We start from the raw sequence: 18,971 nt of genomic DNA on the forward strand, positions 1-18,971 counted from the left end.
GCCTCGCCTCCTCTATTTTTTTTTTCTTGTCCCTCTCCGCCCCACGCTCTCCTGTCTCGGGCGCACTCTCTCTCTCCTTCTGTTTCTCTCTCTTGCCCCTTACTCCCCTTTGCTCAAGGCTCTCCTCGACAGGGTTGCGGTGTATGTGCTGTGAGTTGTTGCTGTGCCGTGCACATACACACTCCACCCACCTTGCCTCACTCTGGTACACCAGGGGCCCATTCAGGCAGGAAAAGCACTAACGCGACATCTGCACAGCGTTCACGCGAGTCGCACCTCCTCCCTCCTAATTACCTAGGCACTATTGCCGTCGCTACGTACCGCCGCGCTCGCTCTCTTCTTCTTCTTCTTCTTCTTCTTCATCGCTTCCAAAAATTCTCCACCTCCACAAGTACCTACTATACTACTTACCAACCAACCTACTCACCTAGTAGGAAGTACACGCCCACTGTTCGCCCCGTACCTGCGACTGTACTGTACCTAATCCCGCCCGCCACCTTTGAAATTCCCAACCCTCAATTCTCAAACCTGGTCCACCGTCGCCTTTTACTACTACTGTCGTACCTCCTCGTCTCTGACCCTGATCCCGCCCTGCACCCGATCTTGAGCCGAAATCTCTCCTCTCGACATTCCCCTCCCCCGACCGCGACCATACTCCCCCGCCACCATCACTTCCGTCTCTCCTCTGCCACACCATCACTACTCGCTACCTCTCAATAACCTCCACCGCGTACTTCGAGAGGCATCATGACGCCCTCGCCTGGACCCCAGGTCAACACCACCGAGGTGCGTCGTCCTCGCTCCAGCCAGACCGTCTCCTTCTCCGTCGACGAGGGCAGCAAATCAAGCCATGGAACCGACTCGACAAGTCTGCAGTTGGCCGTCTCCGAATGCATAGAGACCACAACAACAACCACGACGACGACAACCAAACGCACTTTCCCCCCCGTCTACCTGCGCGAGGTTCGTCCCCTCCACGAGCTCGACTCCAAGGAATACCCTCTCGCCTCCAAGCCTTTGCCTCCCGAACTCGCAAACTTTTCCTTCAGTGTCACCGGCTCCTCCTCCGATGCCATGGTCGATAACCCCTTCGTCTACAAAAAGGTACGTGATCCCTTCGCCCGTCGTGCCTCCTCCCTCTCTGCTGCTTCACTTGCTGACAAGGCCGCCTTTCCAGCGCAATGCACCGCTTGCTGCCGAGAGGCAACCCTCAGGCATCCTCAAAGAAGACGAGTCGAGTCAAGAATCCCCCCAACGCACAGCCAAGTCTACTTCAGATGCCCATCACCGGAGATCGCGTCGGTCGAATCATCGTGAGGCCTCGCCGTCCTACAATCCATCCCCCGTCTTGCCCTCGCGGCCGTCGAGAAACCCCAGGCCCACTGGACTCACCTTCCCTGAAGACCACTCCCAGAGGCTTCGACGTCAGCTCACCCAGGGCAAGCAAAGCGGCTACTTGGCCACCCCAGACACTTCTGAGGTCGTCGGGTCCAGTTCCGAACGCACTACCCGACCCCGATCTCTTCATCTTAACCGCGCGAGCCACACGCCCCCCGAATCGGGTCCGAGCGAAACAACATTGCAGGAGGCCGCCAGTCCCATCGGCAGCGATGCCGTCACTGTTTTCAGCAGTAACGTTGCTACTCCGCCCATTACCGATGCCGACCCCGAGCCCTTTGTGGACGATGAGTCGCTGCAGCAGTCCCTCAGAGCCGTTGGCCACCGGCCCTCCATCGATGCCGTGGCTGCGCAGGATGCGAGCCTCCCTAGTCCGAGACTTTCGCCGACGCTCGCCGCCGCCCAGCTGAACTCGAGAGACTCGGATGACGAGGATGCAGGGTCGCCGCAGAGTAGCATTGTGGCCAGACGAAATGTCAGCTTCCGGAACCAATCGTGGTTGAATGAATCACAGATCACCGATGAGGGTGACTACGTCTCCGACATGTCCATCGTTGCCGATGACAGCACATATCCACTCGACAACCTTGATGCCCACACCGCCATGATGAATGCGCGCACCATGATGGAGGGTTTTGACTCGATGCCCAACGAGATGAAGAGTTTCATCATGTACAACCTACTCCGTCGTTGCCCTCGAAAGACCCTGCGGCTTGTCGCCGATGTCGTCACCCCCGCCTTGAAGTGCGATTTCCTAAAGCAACTCCCTCTCGAGCTGAGCTTCCATGTACTGTCATTCCTCGACCATCGCGACCTGTGCAGAGCTGCGCAAGTTTCGAAGCACTGGCGGAATATCGTTGATACGAACGAAACCGGATGGAAGGAGCTATTCGACCGTGATGGCTTCACGCTCCCCCCCGGCGAACTTGATAAAGCCATCGTCCAGGGTTGGGGCTGGCAAGATCCTGTTGGTGTCACTGGTGCAGAGGTTGACTTGAGACCGTTGGGCAGGCTCGAGTCGGCTGACAACGAGCTCACAAAATCAGTCAAGAACGATTCAACCATCAAGCTCCGGAGCTCCAAGCGCAAGCGGGCCCTTAACATGTCAAGTGCCGACCGGTCGAAGCGCAGGGCTAGCGGCCAGGACGCCGCTCGCTTGGAGGCCATGCAGTCAGAGGTGAAGCAGCACAAGTCCGAGGGGCCGCTTTCGGCTGCTAATGCCGCTGCGGCTGCTGTGCCCAACCCGAAGACGAGTATTCCAGGACTTCAGAAACTGCACCTTTTTAAGTCTCTCTACCGGCGCCACTACATGATTCGGCAAAGTTGGACAAGTGGAAAGGTGAAGCCCGGTCATGTTGCCTTCGCCGCTCACCCTCGTCATGTCATAACATGCCTGCAATTTGACGAGGACAAGATCATTACCGGAAGTGACGACACTTTGATCCACGTCTATGACACCAAGACTGGCAAGCTTCGCAAGAAGCTCGAGGGCCACGAGGGTGGTGTCTGGGCACTGCAATACGAAGGCAACATGCTTGTGTCCGGATCGACCGACCGATCTGTTCGGGTATGGGATATCGAAAAGGGTCTTTGTACTCAGGTCTTCTACGGCCATACTAGCACTGTTCGCTGCCTGCAGATTCTGATGCCGACCGAGACCGGCAAAGGGCATGATGGTAAGTCTATCATGATGCCGCCGAAGCCCCTGATCATCACGGGATCTCGCGACAGCCAGCTCCGCGTCTGGCGCCTGCCCGAGGTTGGGTCTCGCCGCTACATCCAGACCGGTCCCCCGGCGAATGATGCCGACTGCCCCTACTTTATTCGGACACTTTCCGGGCATACCCACTCGGTCCGCGCTATTTCCGCCCACGGCGATACTCTTGTCAGTGGCAGTTACGACAGCACAGTCAGGGTCTGGCGTATCAGCACTGGCGAATCCCTCCACGTTCTTCACGGCCACTCGCAGAAGGTCTACAGCGTTGTACTTGACCATGAGCGTAACCGCTGCATCTCAGGTTCCATGGACTCTTTAGTCAAGATTTGGGACTTGAATACGGGAGCGTGCCTGCATACCCTTGAAGGACACAGTTTGCTTGTTGGTTTGTTGGACTTACGTGACGAACGTCTGGTGTCGGCAGCCGCCGATAGCACTCTGCGCATCTGGGACCCGGAGAACGGAAAGTGTAAGAATGTCCTGACGGCCCATACTGGCGCCATTACATGCTTCCAGCACGATGGCCGAAAGGTTATTTCAGGAAGTGAGAAGACGGTCAAGATGTGGGACATTCGCACCGGCGAGTGTGTGCAGGATCTCCTGACCGATCTTAGCGGAGTTTGGCAGGTCAAGTTTGATGAGCGGCGCTGTGTTGCTGCTGTCCAGCGTGACAGCTTGACTTATGTTGAGGTATGTTTTTATTCTCTATTTTATTCTTCGCCATGGAGACGAAATGAGTTGGTCATGCTAACAAGTTTGTCAGATCCTTGACTTTGGCGCTGTCCGTGATGGCAAGCCTCTTTCAGAGCTTGGCGAACGCAAGCTTCTCAATGAGCCAGAGGTCAGAGCGCTTTTAGCCGAAGACTTATAATGTGGTACACGACAAGACGGAGTTTTCAAGATGGGACAACCGGAGTTTTCGCAAGCCAGTATATTACGACGGGGAAGGGGAAACACAGCATCAATCAATGACCAACTGCATCGGGGCATAATGATATTTGTTTGGGAGGGGTTTGGATGGGGTTCCATCTTCATGTTCTGGGCGTTTTTGATGACCTCGGGCGGGACACAAAAAGGGTGGGCGTTTGCATTAAATTCCAAGCTGCGCAGAGCGCATATACCAACTCGCTGAACGGCTTAATGTTGATATCGGGCGAAACAGCCACACAAAACAAATGGTTCATTGCACGCATTCCTGGCTGTTGGCACACCCTTTGGTAAAGCATGCCTCTTGATGTGAAAGGGGCATGAGATAAGCAGGCACAGCTTGGTTCCTGTTCCAAGAAAGGGATTGTGCGTAATAGTGCATGGCTGGCCTAACGGTGGCGTTACATAAGCGTGAGTCAATCTGCGCCATGCACCAAGAGGGAGAGTTGTTGTGCTCCAGATGATAGATAACCTACTATAGGTGCTGAGAAAACCGAAACTTTTTCGAAGCCAGAAGCGATGCTAAAGTTGAACTATGATAATTATATTTGCTGGACAAAAACTTTTACATCTATGACTGGGTGTTTAATCTCGACCACCTCCTGTTGAATGTGTGCCTCTGGAACGGGCTGCTCAGCCTTGATGGCGCCCTTCCGGCTTCCTCCCTCTGTGGCTGCTTGACGTCCCCCTCCAAGCCGAAGCCGTACGTCTCGGGGCCGCCTTGGATCGGGTCCTTTGGTACGAGGCCGTAGCCGACCTTGGCACCCGCCACGGGTCGGTGGTCGCTGTTGGGCGCCGTGGCCCAGGGTATCTTCTCAAGCCCCGGCCCACGGGTGGCGGCGACGATGCTGCTGAAGCGCGTGTTGCGGACGAGACCCTCCTCGCGGACGGCTATGACGCCAAAGGCCACGCCGACGACGGCGAGGAGGATGGCGACCGAGTAGACGGCCCAGAGGTCTTTGGCGTGGTACTTGTAACGGATGTCGGTGCGCTCCCGGGTGCAGCGGTACAACATGTCGTCGCCCTTGTTGTTGCCCGTCTTGACGCTCGTGTCGTTGGCCCAGACGACGGCCAGGAGGCGTGGTTGGGCGAACAAGGAGAGGAGGACGTCCTCGTAGAGGCCCTGGACCTCTTGCATGAAGTCCTTGACGGCGAGGTAGTTGTGCTGGTCAATGATGCGCGTCTGGAGGACCTCGGTGTTGGCGATGGCGTTGGGCTGGAAGATGGTGCCGTTGATGACGTTGCGGAACTGCAGGCCGATGGAGTGGTACGCCATGGCGCGGCGGTATCGGGCGACGTCTTTCGGCAGGATGTAGTTGGACTCGGGGGTGGCGGTCGTGTTGTCCGCCGTTCCGTCGACGGCGTCGACTCCGGGGAGGTAGCGGGTGTCGACGACGCGATCGAAAAAGGTCCGCTTCGTGACGTTGGTCTTCTGCAGGGAACCGTAGTAAGCGAAGTCGACCTCGTATTCGGTCTCCCGGTGCTCGCAGCCAAACACCTTGGGGGTGTACGCCGTCTGCCAGCGGGGATCGGAGTTGTTGGACGGCTGATCCAGGGAGGGCTCGTCGACGTGGGCGTACCCGAAGAAGAGGACCGGCTCCGTGCGGAGCGCGCCAAGGTGAGGCGGGTACGGCGCGGGCATTGTCGGGATGCCCCCGGCCTCCGTCTCTTCCATCTGTGGGTTCTGGTACTCCCCTAGTGTGGCGTGGGCGATGTACGTATGGTTGCCGACAGGTGCGAGCATGCTCATGTTGAACGGCACGTCGGCGCCGTTCAGCTTCTTGGGCGTCGCTCCCACGCCGCTGGCCAGTTCCTCGCACTTGTATCCGGGACCCCGGAACTTGATGGAGAAGGTGCAGTTGTAACCCGAGCCGCAGATGTCGATGGAGGCGTTGGTTCTTACCACGGGCTTCTTGCCCAGGAAAGCAGACGCGGCGACCTCCCGAAACTGGCGGCTCGAATCGATCCAGTAGTCGAAGAAATGCTCGGCGGACTGGTCATCGCTTGTCTTGTTCCACAAGGACACGGAGAGTTCGAAGAGATTGTTGATCTTCGGGGTGGTTCGAAAGTCGTTGGTCTCCTCTTGCGAAAAGTTGAGCGTGCGAACCGACGGACACATGGCTTCCTCGCGCATCGTCGCAGGATGGACCGTGAGCGTGTCAGAGGTAAGCACCACCACGAGGGGCGTACACCAGACGTAAATAGCCAGGATCATTGCGATCCGGGCTTGACGGAAGACCTCGATATTGAAAATGGCAGTCATGTCCTCCGCAGCCGCAAAGAGGGAGTCGACAGCACCCAAGGTGAGCATCTTCCTCCGGACCGTCATCCACACCCTCTGCCGGAAGGCCTGAATGACAGCCGACGCGAGCGAGGCCTTGCTGAGGAACGACAGCGCCGCACCGTAGCGAAGCATGCGGATCTGGCCATCGGCCACGGTGCCATTGAGTCTCGCGTAGAAGAAGTGGTGGCCGAGGGCGAAGGCGATGCCGGCAAACAGGAAGAAGTACATGTTCCACGACGGGTGCCAGTACTTGTTGTAGAGTAGCACGCTTTCCGGTGGGTAGTACATTGACTGCTGCCGCTTGGTCGAGGGTTCCTGCCACGGGGGCGACAGGAGGCCGGCTGTTGAAGACTGTGACCCGACGCGGGCGTGACTCGGCCTTTTAGGCGGAAGACCTCCCGTCGAAAGGCCCCCTGTGTACGGCGTGCTGAGATCCGAATAGGCGCTCGAGTAGTTTGAGTACTCGCCCGGATGCATCTGCAATGGCGCCGGCCGGGGTCGCTGGTGCGGCGGAGCATCGTTGCTACTAGACGGAGCCGGGGAGTAGCCTGCGGCGCCAGCGACTCGCTCTGCAAATGATGGTTGTGGTGATTTGGCCGATGCCGTCGGCGAGCTTCCTCCGTGGGGCGCGAACGGGCTGCCGATGGCTGCCGGCGTTGTCGGCGCGGACCCGGCCGCGGTGGTTGGTTTCCGTACGAACTGACGGGCAGGACGCCATTCTGCCGACGAGGTCATCTGGATGTGAGTTGGGTCTTGAGGGGCATTTTCCCGCACGCCGAGTCCTTGACCGTCCATGTCTAGAGATGCCGATCGGGTAGGGACATCAATAGGCGTGCGTTGGGCAAAACCAGGAGTTTGCCCCGGAGACACAGGCACGGATGATGAACAAGATCAGACCGTGGCCGGCGATGACTAGATAACGGGAGGTGTCACCGCTTCGCGTGGAAGCTCGCTGTGATGTAGTACCGGTAAGGTGCAGGTAGGTATTAGATATCTCCAGGAGACAACTCGGAACAAGCAAGCGGCGTTGAAGAAAACAAGAACGAAAGCCACTGGATAACTACTGCTGAAAGGGGCAATGATCAGGAGGATAGGTGGAGAGAAGGACGGGCAAGGAGGAAGAAGAGGAGAAAGAGCTAATAAGACAGCTTGAGTGTTATCTCACGGAGGCCCAGGGTAAACAGCTACTACTGCCATTTCAGTTCTAACCATTGAAAGGTGGGTGTGACAAGTGCACTTCTCCACCAACATCTATTGTCCGAATGTAAGTACTCGGTAGCGGGTGGGCAATGGAGGAGGACATGATTGAACTTTCACTCCGAGCCTCTGCCCACTTAATCTCCTTGGTACCATGCGGAAAAAAAGACATATCCTTTTCGGGGTTGGTCGCTACAGCCAAGCTGGCTCAGCTCGAGGTGATGGCGCAGGACTGGGGGCGTCGCCAGCGACTGTTTGATGGTCATGGGTATGTGTGATTCGCGATGACTGCATGTGGCGGCCGGAATGCCTTGCCTGTTTCCAGACGGGTAAAGCCGTGTGTCGACCAGGGTAATGGCTGTTTTGCTGCTGTCTTCGACCGCAACTGCAATTTTTTGAATGGTCTCGTTGGAAGAGGTGGTCCGCAATCCTGCTAAGAGACTAGAATGACCACGATTGCGTAGGGTACAGGGGTTACCTCCTTCGTACAATACACAAATGTTCTCTCTCCTTTTGCCCTTGCTATGGCGGCCTCGCCTTGCGGGGCCGAATTGAATGAGAAGTAAGAGGGGATCGCACGTAAGCCATTGGTACCTCAAATGCAATGCAGGGTTGATGATGAGGTGAGATGACGGAAAAGAGTTTTTTAGGTGGAGGACGGGATGCTAGTTGAAGGCTGGGGGGTCTCCGGAGTTGGGGGCTGTGAGCCCATCCCGTACGTTCTCACAAACAGTATCGAGCCTCATTCGAAAGAAAAAAAAAAACGGCTCCTCTTGGCCATGATGAGATGGATGCTCGCATATACTGAGGCTGAGATAGCGGAACGGAAATGCCTGGGCCTACCTAGCAAGAGGCACTAGGTCTAAGTATGTTAGAACGACGGATAAAGCAATTCTTTGGCCCTGGCACCTAGCCAAGTCCCGGCTCTACGGTTCTTGGGACCGTCTAGCGGGTTGGCTAGGCGCTGGATGCCGGAAGGGAGGACTACTCTGTTCGTCCTTAGCTGGGGAAATGGGTTGTTGGTTCAACACGACTCCGAGACCCGGCGTCGACTCTCAAGCAAGCAAAGAAGCTGCGCAATGTCAAAAACCTGTGCGATTGTGCATTGTGGCTGCAGGACAGGAAACGATGTTATTGGTGAAAATTCGAGGGTCATGTCAGAAACAGCCGGAGAGAAAGCTGGCATGCGCCTCACTCACACCGGAAACGAAAAGAAGGCTCGGAGGCGGCCCCCCTTACAACAAGCCCTTATCTCCAATATTGTGTCCTTGGCCGTCAGTAGGTTTGCGCCGTGTTGTTCAGCTGACACCTGGATAGTGCCGATTGCGTATTATTGACCCTCGAATCTTGCCCATTTTCGATTCAGCCCTACGCCGCTTGGTCGGCGATGGCGATGACTCGGCTAGCCCCAAGGGGCACTGCCCCCCCTCCTTAGAGCCAATGATAGTAGCACACACATCCTTTGGTGTATGGCCAAGTCTCCAGTCGTCACCGCGGCCACTTGATCGATCAGTCTTGGTTAGATCAAAACGCTGTATCTCGTGTAAATTGAAATAATATCTATCGTCGGAATTGAACCTTCTTCATCTTCTACTCCTAACCAAAGTTCATGTAACAATAGCTTGTTAGTATGCTTCCTTCTCCGGTAATATATACTTCCTGACGATAATGCAAGTGTGAGCGCATACCCGTACGTCATGATATCCTTCGTCCATGGTACCCATTACAATCCCAACTCCGTCTAGGCTGGGAACACCGCCCGAGCCATATGCATTGTTTCCGTTCTTCATTGTCTTCATCTATTCGTCTCTCTCATCGTCATGGTTCAAAATACCAACGCAGACACCCGCTCATCTCTCTCTCTGTGCTCCCTCTCCTTCTTCTTGAACAGAGACTTGAGCATGTTGTTCTTCTTCGGCCGTAAGACCGCCTCGATAGCCTCGTCCCCCTTCTGGCGGCTGCCGTCCTCGATGGCCAGCGTCGACACACGCTCACTGCGCTTCGACTTGGAGCTTCGGTGGCTGCGATGGCTGCTGGCGACGCTCTCAGTATCCTTTTCGGACCTCGCAATGCTGCTTTTGCGCTCGGGGATTTCCGACTCGCGCATGCTACGGTGCGACCGGGACGACTTCTCAGTCCTTTCGGTCCTGTCCGTTCTCTCCGTTCTGGAGCTGCGGTGCGTCTTGGAGCTGCGGTGCGTACGGAAACTCCGCTCCGTGCGGGCATCTGGGTCTCCGCGAATGGAACGCGCGGCTTCAGGGCTGATGAGCTCCATGTCGGCGCTCTCGTCCTCGCCAAAAGGCGCGATGCCGCGGCGCCAGCTCTCGATGGAGCTAAGCTCCTCATCGAGACGGGGATCGAGGACGTATGCCTCCTCATAGGCGACACTGCCTTCCCGAGGCTGGGCGTACGGATCGTACTGTTCCGGGGGATAGTCGTACTCGATGGGCTGCGGTACCGGTTGAGCCTCGAATGCGATGGCGTTGGCGATAGCCGCCTGTCTCTGGACCTGCGCATCCTTGATCTGCTTCACAATCTTCCATCCGCCGAACATAACCACGGTGAGACCGATGCTCGCACCCGCTGCAATGAGAAACTGCGGTGAAGCAAGCAGTGCGAAAACGGCAGGTGAGCCTCCCTTGATGACGGACAAGAATGCAGGCGACATTTGCTTCAAGAGCGTGGACAGCTCGGCAAGGGTCAGAGCGACAGCCGCGGCAGCATCGGGGTTTCCCTGAAGATGGGCGATGGTAGCAGTGGCTGAGTGGTGCACGCACTTGGCTTCATCGAGAAGCTCCTCGACCCTGGCGACAAGAGTCTTCGCCTCCTTTTCCTTGGTCAAGGGGTCCAGGTCGGTGCGATCTTGCAGGTCTGGGGGAATGTTGCCATAGGCGAGGTCCATGTCAATATCTTTCTCCTTGTGGCCTTTGGCCGTCACTGGCGCTGACATGGTACGGGGAACCATGGAACCGCGGATTGTTGCGGAGTCTGCGAGGCTCTCGCTACACGTCGGTGCGGTCGTATAGTGATGCATAGCCGGGCGGCTCATAGCCATATCACGAGGAGCGGTCTCTGCATAGGGGAATCGGTATGCGGTAGGGGGCGGTGCCCTCGATGGCGTGACGCTCGAGACTTCAGAATGTGCCTTGAGGTTGTTTTCGGTCAGGGCCCGTCGTGGGTAGTATTCCACATCGTGGTCGTGGTATCGTCCGGAGCGATGGCTCCTCCTGGAGCTGGCTACAGAGCGGCCATCATCGTGCGAGTAGCGGCGATCGAAGGCCTCGGGAGGAGGATCGCGTGCTGTGTCGAAGGTTTGGGCGCGCTTGAGGACCTCGCGGTCGGCCTTGATAGCAGCCTTCTTCTCTTGGTAAGATGCCTTGGCTTCCTTGAAGATACCAGCCAGGTGTTTTCCCTACAGTATCGAAAAGGTGACACGTCAGCTATTGGTCTAGTCTTGTTCGCCTGATAGTGGTAGCGCGTCTGCATTGCTTGCATGTTGAGTGTCGCACGCAGGCCCGACAGCCGAATTCGATGGCCGGACCGCAGTAGACATGGAGTCTGAAAGAGGGGCGGTGGGGAGGAGAATGCAACGTGTGCCAGAGAAAAAAGACCTACGGTACTTATGATTTTGCCCGAGTTGTTGATGATGGTGACCGTCTGCGTGAGGGCCATGATGATTTCCAATCACTTGCCCGGCTTCTTTCACCAAGAAAGGGAAGTATGCGCGCGAAGGTGGTGAAGGGGATGCTGGACCAAAAAAAGGTGTGAGAGGGACTCACACACAGGCGGCAACCTGGTGTGGTGGTGTTGGTGCGGGCGATAGTGGTCGGTTTTTGAAGCCTCCCGTCTTCTTAAGTGACGACAAGGTCCAGGGTGCCGAAAGGGGATCCCCGTCGGTATTAGTGTAAGGAAGAAGGGGGGGGCTGGTTCCCGAGGAAGCCCAGTCCACCGCCAAAATGACCTTCTTTGCTGTTCGGAGGGCACACGGGGCGCTTCTGGGCACCTTCTTCGGGCGGTAAGGTCCCGCGCTGTCGACGATGCGGTGAGGGAAAAGGAGGCGGCCCTTAAAACACAAACAACCCCACCATTACCGTTCTAAACGGAACCGAGTACCGGCTTGGGTGACAGGACACAGGGCCGCGAGCGGACGAGGCCGAGGACGGGATTGTGAATCGGTCCCACAAAGTCTCGCAAAAAAACGGATCAAGATATCTTTTGTGACAGCGATGGAGCCAAATCCAATACGACGGTGTGTGAATGTAGGTGAGAGTGTTGCATGCAAACAAGAGCTGGCTGATTTCGCTACCTGGTAGGTACCCGGTACAGAGGTGATGGGGTAACAGTGTGTTGGTTAAGATGAGCGAAGGAATAGCGGGGAGAAAAGGGAAAGGGAGACTTGAGACTTGTATGAAGGGGACAAGATGGGGCATATCGACATGAAATACTTCAATTACACCTACCTACCCTTGAGAAATACGAAATTGAACCAGTGACAGACACGTTAGACGCCAAAGCCGATGCGATCGGGTCAACGGGCGAGCAACGCCCAGCAATCGGATCGAAACTCTGCTCATCGTGCGTGGTGTTGGTCTCCCATCTGTCACTGACTCCCTTCACAGTCGCATCTGCTGCTGCTGCTGCTGCAGTCACAGTGACGGCTTGGAGGCCTGCCTCTTCTTGCGTGCGCCCTCACTTCCTGGAGGCCGATGGAAAGCCACCCCTCCTCTCCCCCAAGGGGCGGCAACAAGACCAGCCCAGACCGTTTTCAAGACAAGGCGACATCCCGGCGATTGGTCCCGGGGAAGCCTCTGAGCGCCCCTTTTACGTTCTTGGGCCTCGTTGCAGCTGACCACTTCCGAAAGGGACAGGACGAAAGGGGACCAAACTGGCCAAACGGAACGGCAGATTTTTTGACCTTGACAGGTCCGGCTTGACGCGACTGGTTGGGCCAAGAACCACCACTTTCCATTCATTTCCTGGCGGGTCTGGCCCACTTCATACTCATCACTCGATTCACCACCTCTGTCATTGACCATGGTCCTTGCTCCAATCTGGCCTCCGGCTTCTTCCCGCCATCCCGCCACCTCATACCCCTTCCTTTTCAGCATCCATCTATCCCCTCTTCCGTTTCCAGCCCTCTTCACCGCATCAAACCACCCATCAGCTTGTCAGGGATCACTCACGAGGAGGCCATAGGGGGGGAAGAGGGAGACCGAGCAGATAGCGAGTGAGTCGGCAGTTTAGCCCGGCCTATTGGCCGTTGATGGTGAGTCGGTAACTAAATTTCCCCTACTCTCGAATCCCTCAGTCACGCTTCGCAGTAAGTCTCTGCCAATGCACGATGCACGCACGATGAGGTCGTACAGCTTCACTTTCCAAAGCGGGGACAGCTTGCCCACTTGCCATTGCTGTATTGCTACCCAGCATCCGAGACCTTGTTGGTTCCTGACGTCGTGTGTTCCAGCACCGACCGCTTGGCTGAGCGCCGTTAACCGTTCATCCCCCGTCATGGTGGATTGACCGATATGAACACAAACGTGGGGCGACTGGCGACCGCGGGGCAAAAGGCCGCACGAATTTTCTCACATCTTTAGCTTAGGACCTGGCCGTGTCATGTGCACCACCTCAGGATTTAATGGCCTACCTAAACAAATTGCTGTTGTGAGGTTGGGCTCTTATTGCCATTCTCACTCGGGTCTCACTGCCACAAGCGTCATAACCATTCGTCTTTTGTGTGACGAACACAAGAGAAGTACCCGACCGCTCGCCCATCAAAACACCAAGCCAACGTGCTCTCCTGCATCTTCCCCCCATTGGGCTCAAGATGCCCGTGCTAAACCTTACTCTAGTCAGCGCCGTCAACTGCAGCCGCCGATCCTGCCACACTATGGTCGGGTACTCCGTACTCTCACCACCTCCATCAGGCTGCCATGCACCCACAACACCATCAAGTATTGCAGGATAGCTCCGCCTCTCAAACATGGTCTAACAGCTGATTATCTGTCCGTCGCCAAATGCTCCTGTCGATCCGGCTGCTGAGAGCGCGACACGACAGCAGGTGGCAAGTGTCAGCTCCAGCCCCCTTGCGCACTGTCGAACTCAAACCGCTGTTTGGATCTAGACCCCATTGCCATCATCTGATCTCTTACTGGGATAGATAGCCGGTGTTCAGGAGAGAACCAAGCATAACTGGAATATTCGTCGGTTATCTCGGTACTATTGTATAGCTTGACAACCTTGGCCTTCGCGAATATTGATTAGCCGCCGGCTCCAAGCTTTAGCGCCAAGTTATGTCGTCGCTAGTCTCAGGATCCGTACGCGTATGTCGTTTCCCATTTCCCGGGCGGCTTTGACTTTGACTAAGGCGCGTTATGTGTTATGTCAGCGTGTCGATCAGCGCTTTGCTTCTATCACTGAGGTTGCGTTGGGAAAGGAAAGCACTGATTAACTGGTGCCGCTTCCCCTGCCGCTTCACTTTGTCCATATTCATTATCCTTCGGCGATGCCTGGCCATTAAGTATTAATCCATTTCTATCGCTACTGACTATTGTTTGGCGCTCGGACATTGGGCTTAACTCCGCGCTGTCATGGATTGCGCCGTCTGGTGTCGCTGACAAATTCGATTCATTGATGTTATCGAAAGCACTTTTTGGCGAGGGAGGTCCTTACTTCATAGCTGGTCGGGACAATAAACTTGTTGACCGATCTTCATAAGTGACTTATAGTGAAGTCGCCAAAAATATCTCATGTCTCTAAACCAATAATACGCTTCACACCATCTTAGTGAGGAAATTCTGTTCAGATGAATCTAGACTTCGGCCTTGCTTGGACTCAGAGCAACGGAGCTCCAGAGGTTTCTTTCTGCGAACTTTGCAGTAAGCCCTTCACACGAGGTACGTTTTCGGCATGCCATAAGAACATGCGTCCATCTATCATCACCTACGATCTGACAAGACGTCGACTCCTAAGAAGCCGCATTAAAAAGACACCTGACATACTGCCGACGTACAAGAACTCGGCCTCAAGTCCGCCCGAAGCCATGCCGAGAATGCAGCGCCGCCAAATGCAAATGTAGCCTTCAGCCCTGCTGTGCACGTTGCAAAGCGAAAGGCCTTGGCTGCGTCTACCCCGAGAAGACAACTCAAAGAAGACTTGTTACCACACCTTCGTTTCAAAGTTCACCCATACTACAAGCTGCACCATCCCAGTCGTTTATCCACAGCGACACTTCGTCGTTAGTTCACTATAATGAGATACCTTGGGACCATTCAACACAGTCAATGCACCAAGGTAATGCTCCGTTTTGCGGAGATATCACCGACCTGGAGTTTGATTTTGCTCCCGGTCTCGAGGTTTTGGGTGATGACCTTAGTGTCACACACATGGCACTAACTCCAGATGTATATGGGCACATCATGTCTTGTGATGCTCTCACCGGCATTTCTGTTGTATCGGAAGCATCGTTCCCGCTCAATAGCTTATGCGCCATTAATGGCATGGCCGACAATACCAGAAATCTTATCAGAAGGACGCTGCGCTCATACCCTCATATGATGACCCGAAGATCATCATTTCCGCCTTTTATACACTCATACCAAGACAAGAGCCACATTCCCGAACCTCTTGCCAATTGCATGAGCATTGCTGTGCTATATGTCACGCGAAATAGAGACACGAGGTCTTTCTTATGGAAGACAATTCGAGAAGAGCAAATCCGGAATATAAGACATGTCAGTCCTTGTAGATGTTATACTCTCCAGCCAGAAACTAACAGAAACAGATGCAAAATTATACCAAACATGAGGTGTTCGCAGCTTTACAGGCAGAGCTCATCTATATCATTATGCGCGCCGTGGACGGCGAGGCTATCTCTACTGAGCATCGGGAATATAATATGGAAATGCTATTGGCATACTCGGTTCGTAAATGAGGTTCAAGTGGATGTATTAGGCTAACAGACATCTAGGCATTTTGGAAACAATTCATGACAATGACAGGTACTCCCTGCATTGTCGACTCAGGTGTCTCTGTCTCGTGGGAAGACTGGATATTGAATGAGTCCCGCACGAGGTAAATAATCTTACAAAAACATGGTATCACGGTGGGCCAACTAACCCAAATTCAATAGAGCTGCTTGTGTTTGGTTTCTCATCGCACAGGTAGCTTGCGTAAAGGTAGGCATAGGCTGTGACATACTTGAAAATTGGAAAGACCTGCCACTTCCTTGTCACAAAGCACAGTGGTCAGCTTCTACGCAAGAGGCGTGGAAAGAAGAGATGACCGTTCTCTCATATTCACGTAATTCATCACATCAGATATCTTCTTTTGGGGAACTTTTGGAATGCAATCGAGCTGCCAATTCTGAGCACAACCCAGAAAAGCTGGACATCTGGAACTCTGGAGCAGACAACATCGGAAACCTCTTGAACTTAGCTACGACTATAATGTAATATTCTGAAATGTGGACAGTTAAATGACCAATTTCGAGTGTTAAGGCTGAATGAAGAGAAGAAACTACCATCATGGATATAAGGCCTTGAAAACTGCCCGTAGTCAACGGTGTCGTTTTGTGTGACATGAATCGCCAATCAGACCCATGATGGATTGATAGGCTGAAATTGGATCTCTTTCACCATGGTATGGGGCCTTGACGGTTTGAGAAAGTCCCCGTGGGACCTCCCGGGCCATTGGTAGCCAAACTGACGATTCTTTCGGCACCAATCTCAACAGACGTACCATAATCGTCGTAGCCAGTTAACTTCGTTTTGACCAGTCCCGGGCAGACTGCATTAGAAGCTCCACCGGCATCTTTGAGCAAGCGTGCATAGTTAACCGCGAGCATGTTTACAGCGGCCTTGCTGGCATCGTAAGCCTTGTAGTCGATACTGTAGAAAGGGGTACTCTCGTCCAGGGACGCCTCCAAGGAGCCCATCAAGGAGGAGACGAAGATGATACGTGGGTACTCGGCCTTGAGTAAAAGTGGGAGAGTTGCTTCAGACAACACAGCCGTACCAAATACATTGGTCTCGAAAGTTTTGCGGAAGAGATCGCGAGTGGTGGTGAACGCGTCAGGAGAGCGGTCGATGAGAATACCGGCGTTGTTGACAAGGACATCGAGCCTGCCGTAATTATCTTTTATGTGCTTGACAGCATTGAAGATAGACTCATCAGAGACGAGATCGAGTTGTACAGAGGAAACAGAATGACCTCCCTCCTGGCTCAGGGAGTCAGCTAGCTTCAAGCCGGACTCTGCATTGCGGGACCCAATAATAACGTGGAAATCAGGCGTCTTGGCTAATTGGCGGACAACAGCCTCGCCAATGCCGGAGTTTCCTCCAGTAACGAGTGCAACGATCATCGTAAGTATTTGAGGTCTTGTGAATCCGTGATGAAACCCGAAAGTTGATGTTTGCTTGCGATTAAGTTGTTAATGTTGTTGTAAGATACTGAGTCTCTGATAGGAGTGAATGTGAGAGTATGGTACATATATATAGTCGTTACTGGAACACCTAATTTCACTTCACACAAGGTATAGAGCTTCACAATTGCTCTATGACAAATTGGCTCATCTACTGCCAGTCTTTGTAAAGCACCGGCCAAATTAAGCGGCGAGAAGTGGATCCCAACCGGCCACTTTCGCCGGAGGGTTGTGGGGCCGAACCTGACAGAAAATAACTCAGGGCGAAAACCCACCTGCGATACATCATCCGGCTTGTAATACCCTATGACCGGGTTTCTTGATCAAGATTTGTAAGTCGTCATCGCTTCATTAAGATACGACTGAAAAGCTCAAATTTCTAAATTGCTGTTTAGAGGTTGCGATAGAAGATGAAAAGCACTTATTGTCAAGCGAATTGGTAATCACCAGGACTTCTGCAGTTATCAATTGTTGCTCACCAGTCACCACGTACAACTCTTAATAACGCTACGTCGAAGGCCTATACATATGTACGAGAATGTTTGAATTTGAAGAAAGCTTATCTGATATCTGATAGAAAAATGATTGTAACAAGGCATCGCCATATAGGACGGGACGCATAGGGGACAGCGGGCTGCGGCGAAAGAAAAGTCACATCACCTGCTGGGGTAGAGAAATCAATTGAAAACAAGAAGCTCTAAAACTGTAGCTAGGATGTTTATCTTAGAGAGTTACAAATGCTGTCCTCATTAGTAGTTACAATACTTGGTCGCCCACTCCTTAGCAAGTTTGATAAGATCAATATAGTTCCAAAATGACCGTTATAAATTTTCGAACGCAATAGGGGTGTAGTTGGCTTTCAAAATATCAATACTTTTGGTGTTTGGGTGATGCCGTTGAGATCAGCTATTCTCTTTTCACTCGAGTGCCGAGATGAGGAGTCTGAAGAGGCCTATTTGGCTTAAAGGTAAGGAAGGACACTACAAAAACACCATGGATCGTGCGATACGCCACACTAGATACAGACACACACTCCAAGAATATGGATTATTAACTTTTACTAAATTTGCAGTGTTAGTAAGAGGGCATATAGCAGACAGGATGGGTCCATCTAATTAACTAATTATTGAATCTTTCTACATCCCAGACCGCCTATTTTTCAAATCTAGAGGATGCACTGACAGCAAAATAATAATCAATGTCTAATATTGTGGCATGTTTTATTTTTGGAAACATTGCAAACCGAAACAATGCGTGATATGAGATCAAGGCTTGAGCAAGCGGCCAGCATTCCACTAAGCTGACGATTCCACGTTTGCTGGGTCTTTCCGTGCGTTCGCATCCGCAACTTGAACGAGAGCCTACTAAGTAAATTCCATTCGTTGTACCTGGCATTGACTGAATCTGCAGCAGACCTTGCTTACTGTTAAACACAAGGCTTTCATGGCGGAGTACTACTCTCTACCTAAAACCTAATTTACTATCATTCCTCTTGACAAAAAAAGAAAAAAAGACTGGAAAGGATAGTTTACATAGCTGTTCCTAGTGGTAGATTCAGTTCCTGTGAAAATGGGTACCATGAGTATTACAAGGGAAGTGGAGTGATGGTTGATAATTGGAATCCATCTGCGAAACGATGAGACAGCTAGACATATTTTATTAGACGTCTCGAGCAATGATGAATCGGCTGAGACATGAAAGCCGCACAAAGCAGTTATTATCCAAGATGTATCAATAGATGTATTCATTGCATTGTGATTGCAGTGGGTGATAGCCTTGAAGAGGGTGGCTGTCATGTTGCCCTTGTGCGAAAAGGTTGAAAAGGTGGAAGCCTGTTGACGAGAATCTCAACGAGGAAACATGTTCTACGTTTTCACAAATATCGACTTTGCCACAGATGGCGTTCCAAGCACTGACGTCCCCGGCGAGGCAATGCTCCGACGCAGGGGTCGTCTCAGCTCCATATCGCGGTCAAAGAGGTGCATACCTACTTGTACCAGGATAAGTTCAGTGCAAACTATTATTTGTCA

At 53.4% G+C, this 18,971-nt stretch overlaps 6 protein-coding genes across 6 annotated transcripts; 2 read left to right on the forward strand and 4 right to left on the reverse strand.

Moving 5' to 3' along the window:
• Positions 1–747: 747 nt before the first annotated feature.
• Positions 748–3,986, forward strand: LY79DRAFT_523255 (WD domain-containing protein; the record flags this gene model as incomplete). The annotated part of the gene is made up of 3 exons (XM_060555517.1): positions 748–1,104; positions 1,178–3,805; positions 3,879–3,986. The coding sequence occupies 3 exons, from the start codon at positions 748–750 to the stop codon at positions 3,984–3,986; spliced, it is 3,093 nt and encodes a 1,030-aa protein (XP_060410254.1).
• Positions 3,987–4,613: 627 nt separating this feature from the next.
• On the reverse strand, positions 4,614–7,121 carry LY79DRAFT_672743 (uncharacterized protein; the record flags this gene model as incomplete). Its single annotated transcript, XM_060564091.1, has 1 exon — positions 4,614–7,121. One exon carries the CDS (start codon positions 7,119–7,121, stop codon positions 4,614–4,616), a length of 2,508 nt encoding a protein of 835 aa, XP_060410255.1.
• Positions 7,122–9,348: 2,227 nt separating this feature from the next.
• On the reverse strand, positions 9,349–11,195 carry LY79DRAFT_582780 (uncharacterized protein; the record flags this gene model as incomplete). The annotated part of the gene is made up of 2 exons (XM_060560287.1): positions 9,349–10,935; positions 11,139–11,195. The coding sequence occupies 2 exons, from the start codon at positions 11,193–11,195 to the stop codon at positions 9,349–9,351; spliced, it is 1,644 nt and encodes a 547-aa protein (XP_060410256.1).
• Positions 11,196–12,061: 866 nt separating this feature from the next.
• On the reverse strand, positions 12,062–12,884 carry LY79DRAFT_361008 (uncharacterized protein). Its single transcript, XM_060552738.1, has one exon. The coding sequence runs from the start codon at positions 12,629–12,631 to the stop codon at positions 12,170–12,172; it is 462 nt and encodes a 153-aa protein (XP_060410257.1). The 5' UTR covers positions 12,632–12,884; the 3' UTR covers positions 12,062–12,169.
• A 2,135-nt stretch (positions 12,885–15,019) lies between these two features.
• LY79DRAFT_523238 (uncharacterized protein) lies at positions 15,020–15,973 on the forward strand (the record flags this gene model as incomplete). The annotated part of the gene is made up of 4 exons (XM_060555515.1): positions 15,020–15,253; positions 15,298–15,441; positions 15,490–15,593; positions 15,652–15,973. The coding sequence occupies 4 exons, from the start codon at positions 15,020–15,022 to the stop codon at positions 15,971–15,973; spliced, it is 804 nt and encodes a 267-aa protein (XP_060410258.1).
• Positions 15,974–16,058: 85 nt separating this feature from the next.
• Positions 16,059–17,027, reverse strand: LY79DRAFT_639235 (short chain dehydrogenase). The gene has a single exon (XM_060562314.1). It carries the CDS (start codon positions 16,879–16,881, stop codon positions 16,153–16,155), a length of 729 nt encoding a protein of 242 aa, XP_060410259.1. The 5' UTR covers positions 16,882–17,027; the 3' UTR covers positions 16,059–16,152.
• Positions 17,028–18,971: the final 1,944 nt, after the last annotated feature.

Source organism: Colletotrichum navitas (assembly GCF_030913465.1).
Source record: "Colletotrichum navitas strain CBS 125086 chromosome Unknown LY79scaffold_71, whole genome shotgun sequence".
Classification (NCBI taxonomy): Eukaryota; Fungi; Ascomycota; class Sordariomycetes; order Glomerellales; family Glomerellaceae; genus Colletotrichum; species Colletotrichum navitas.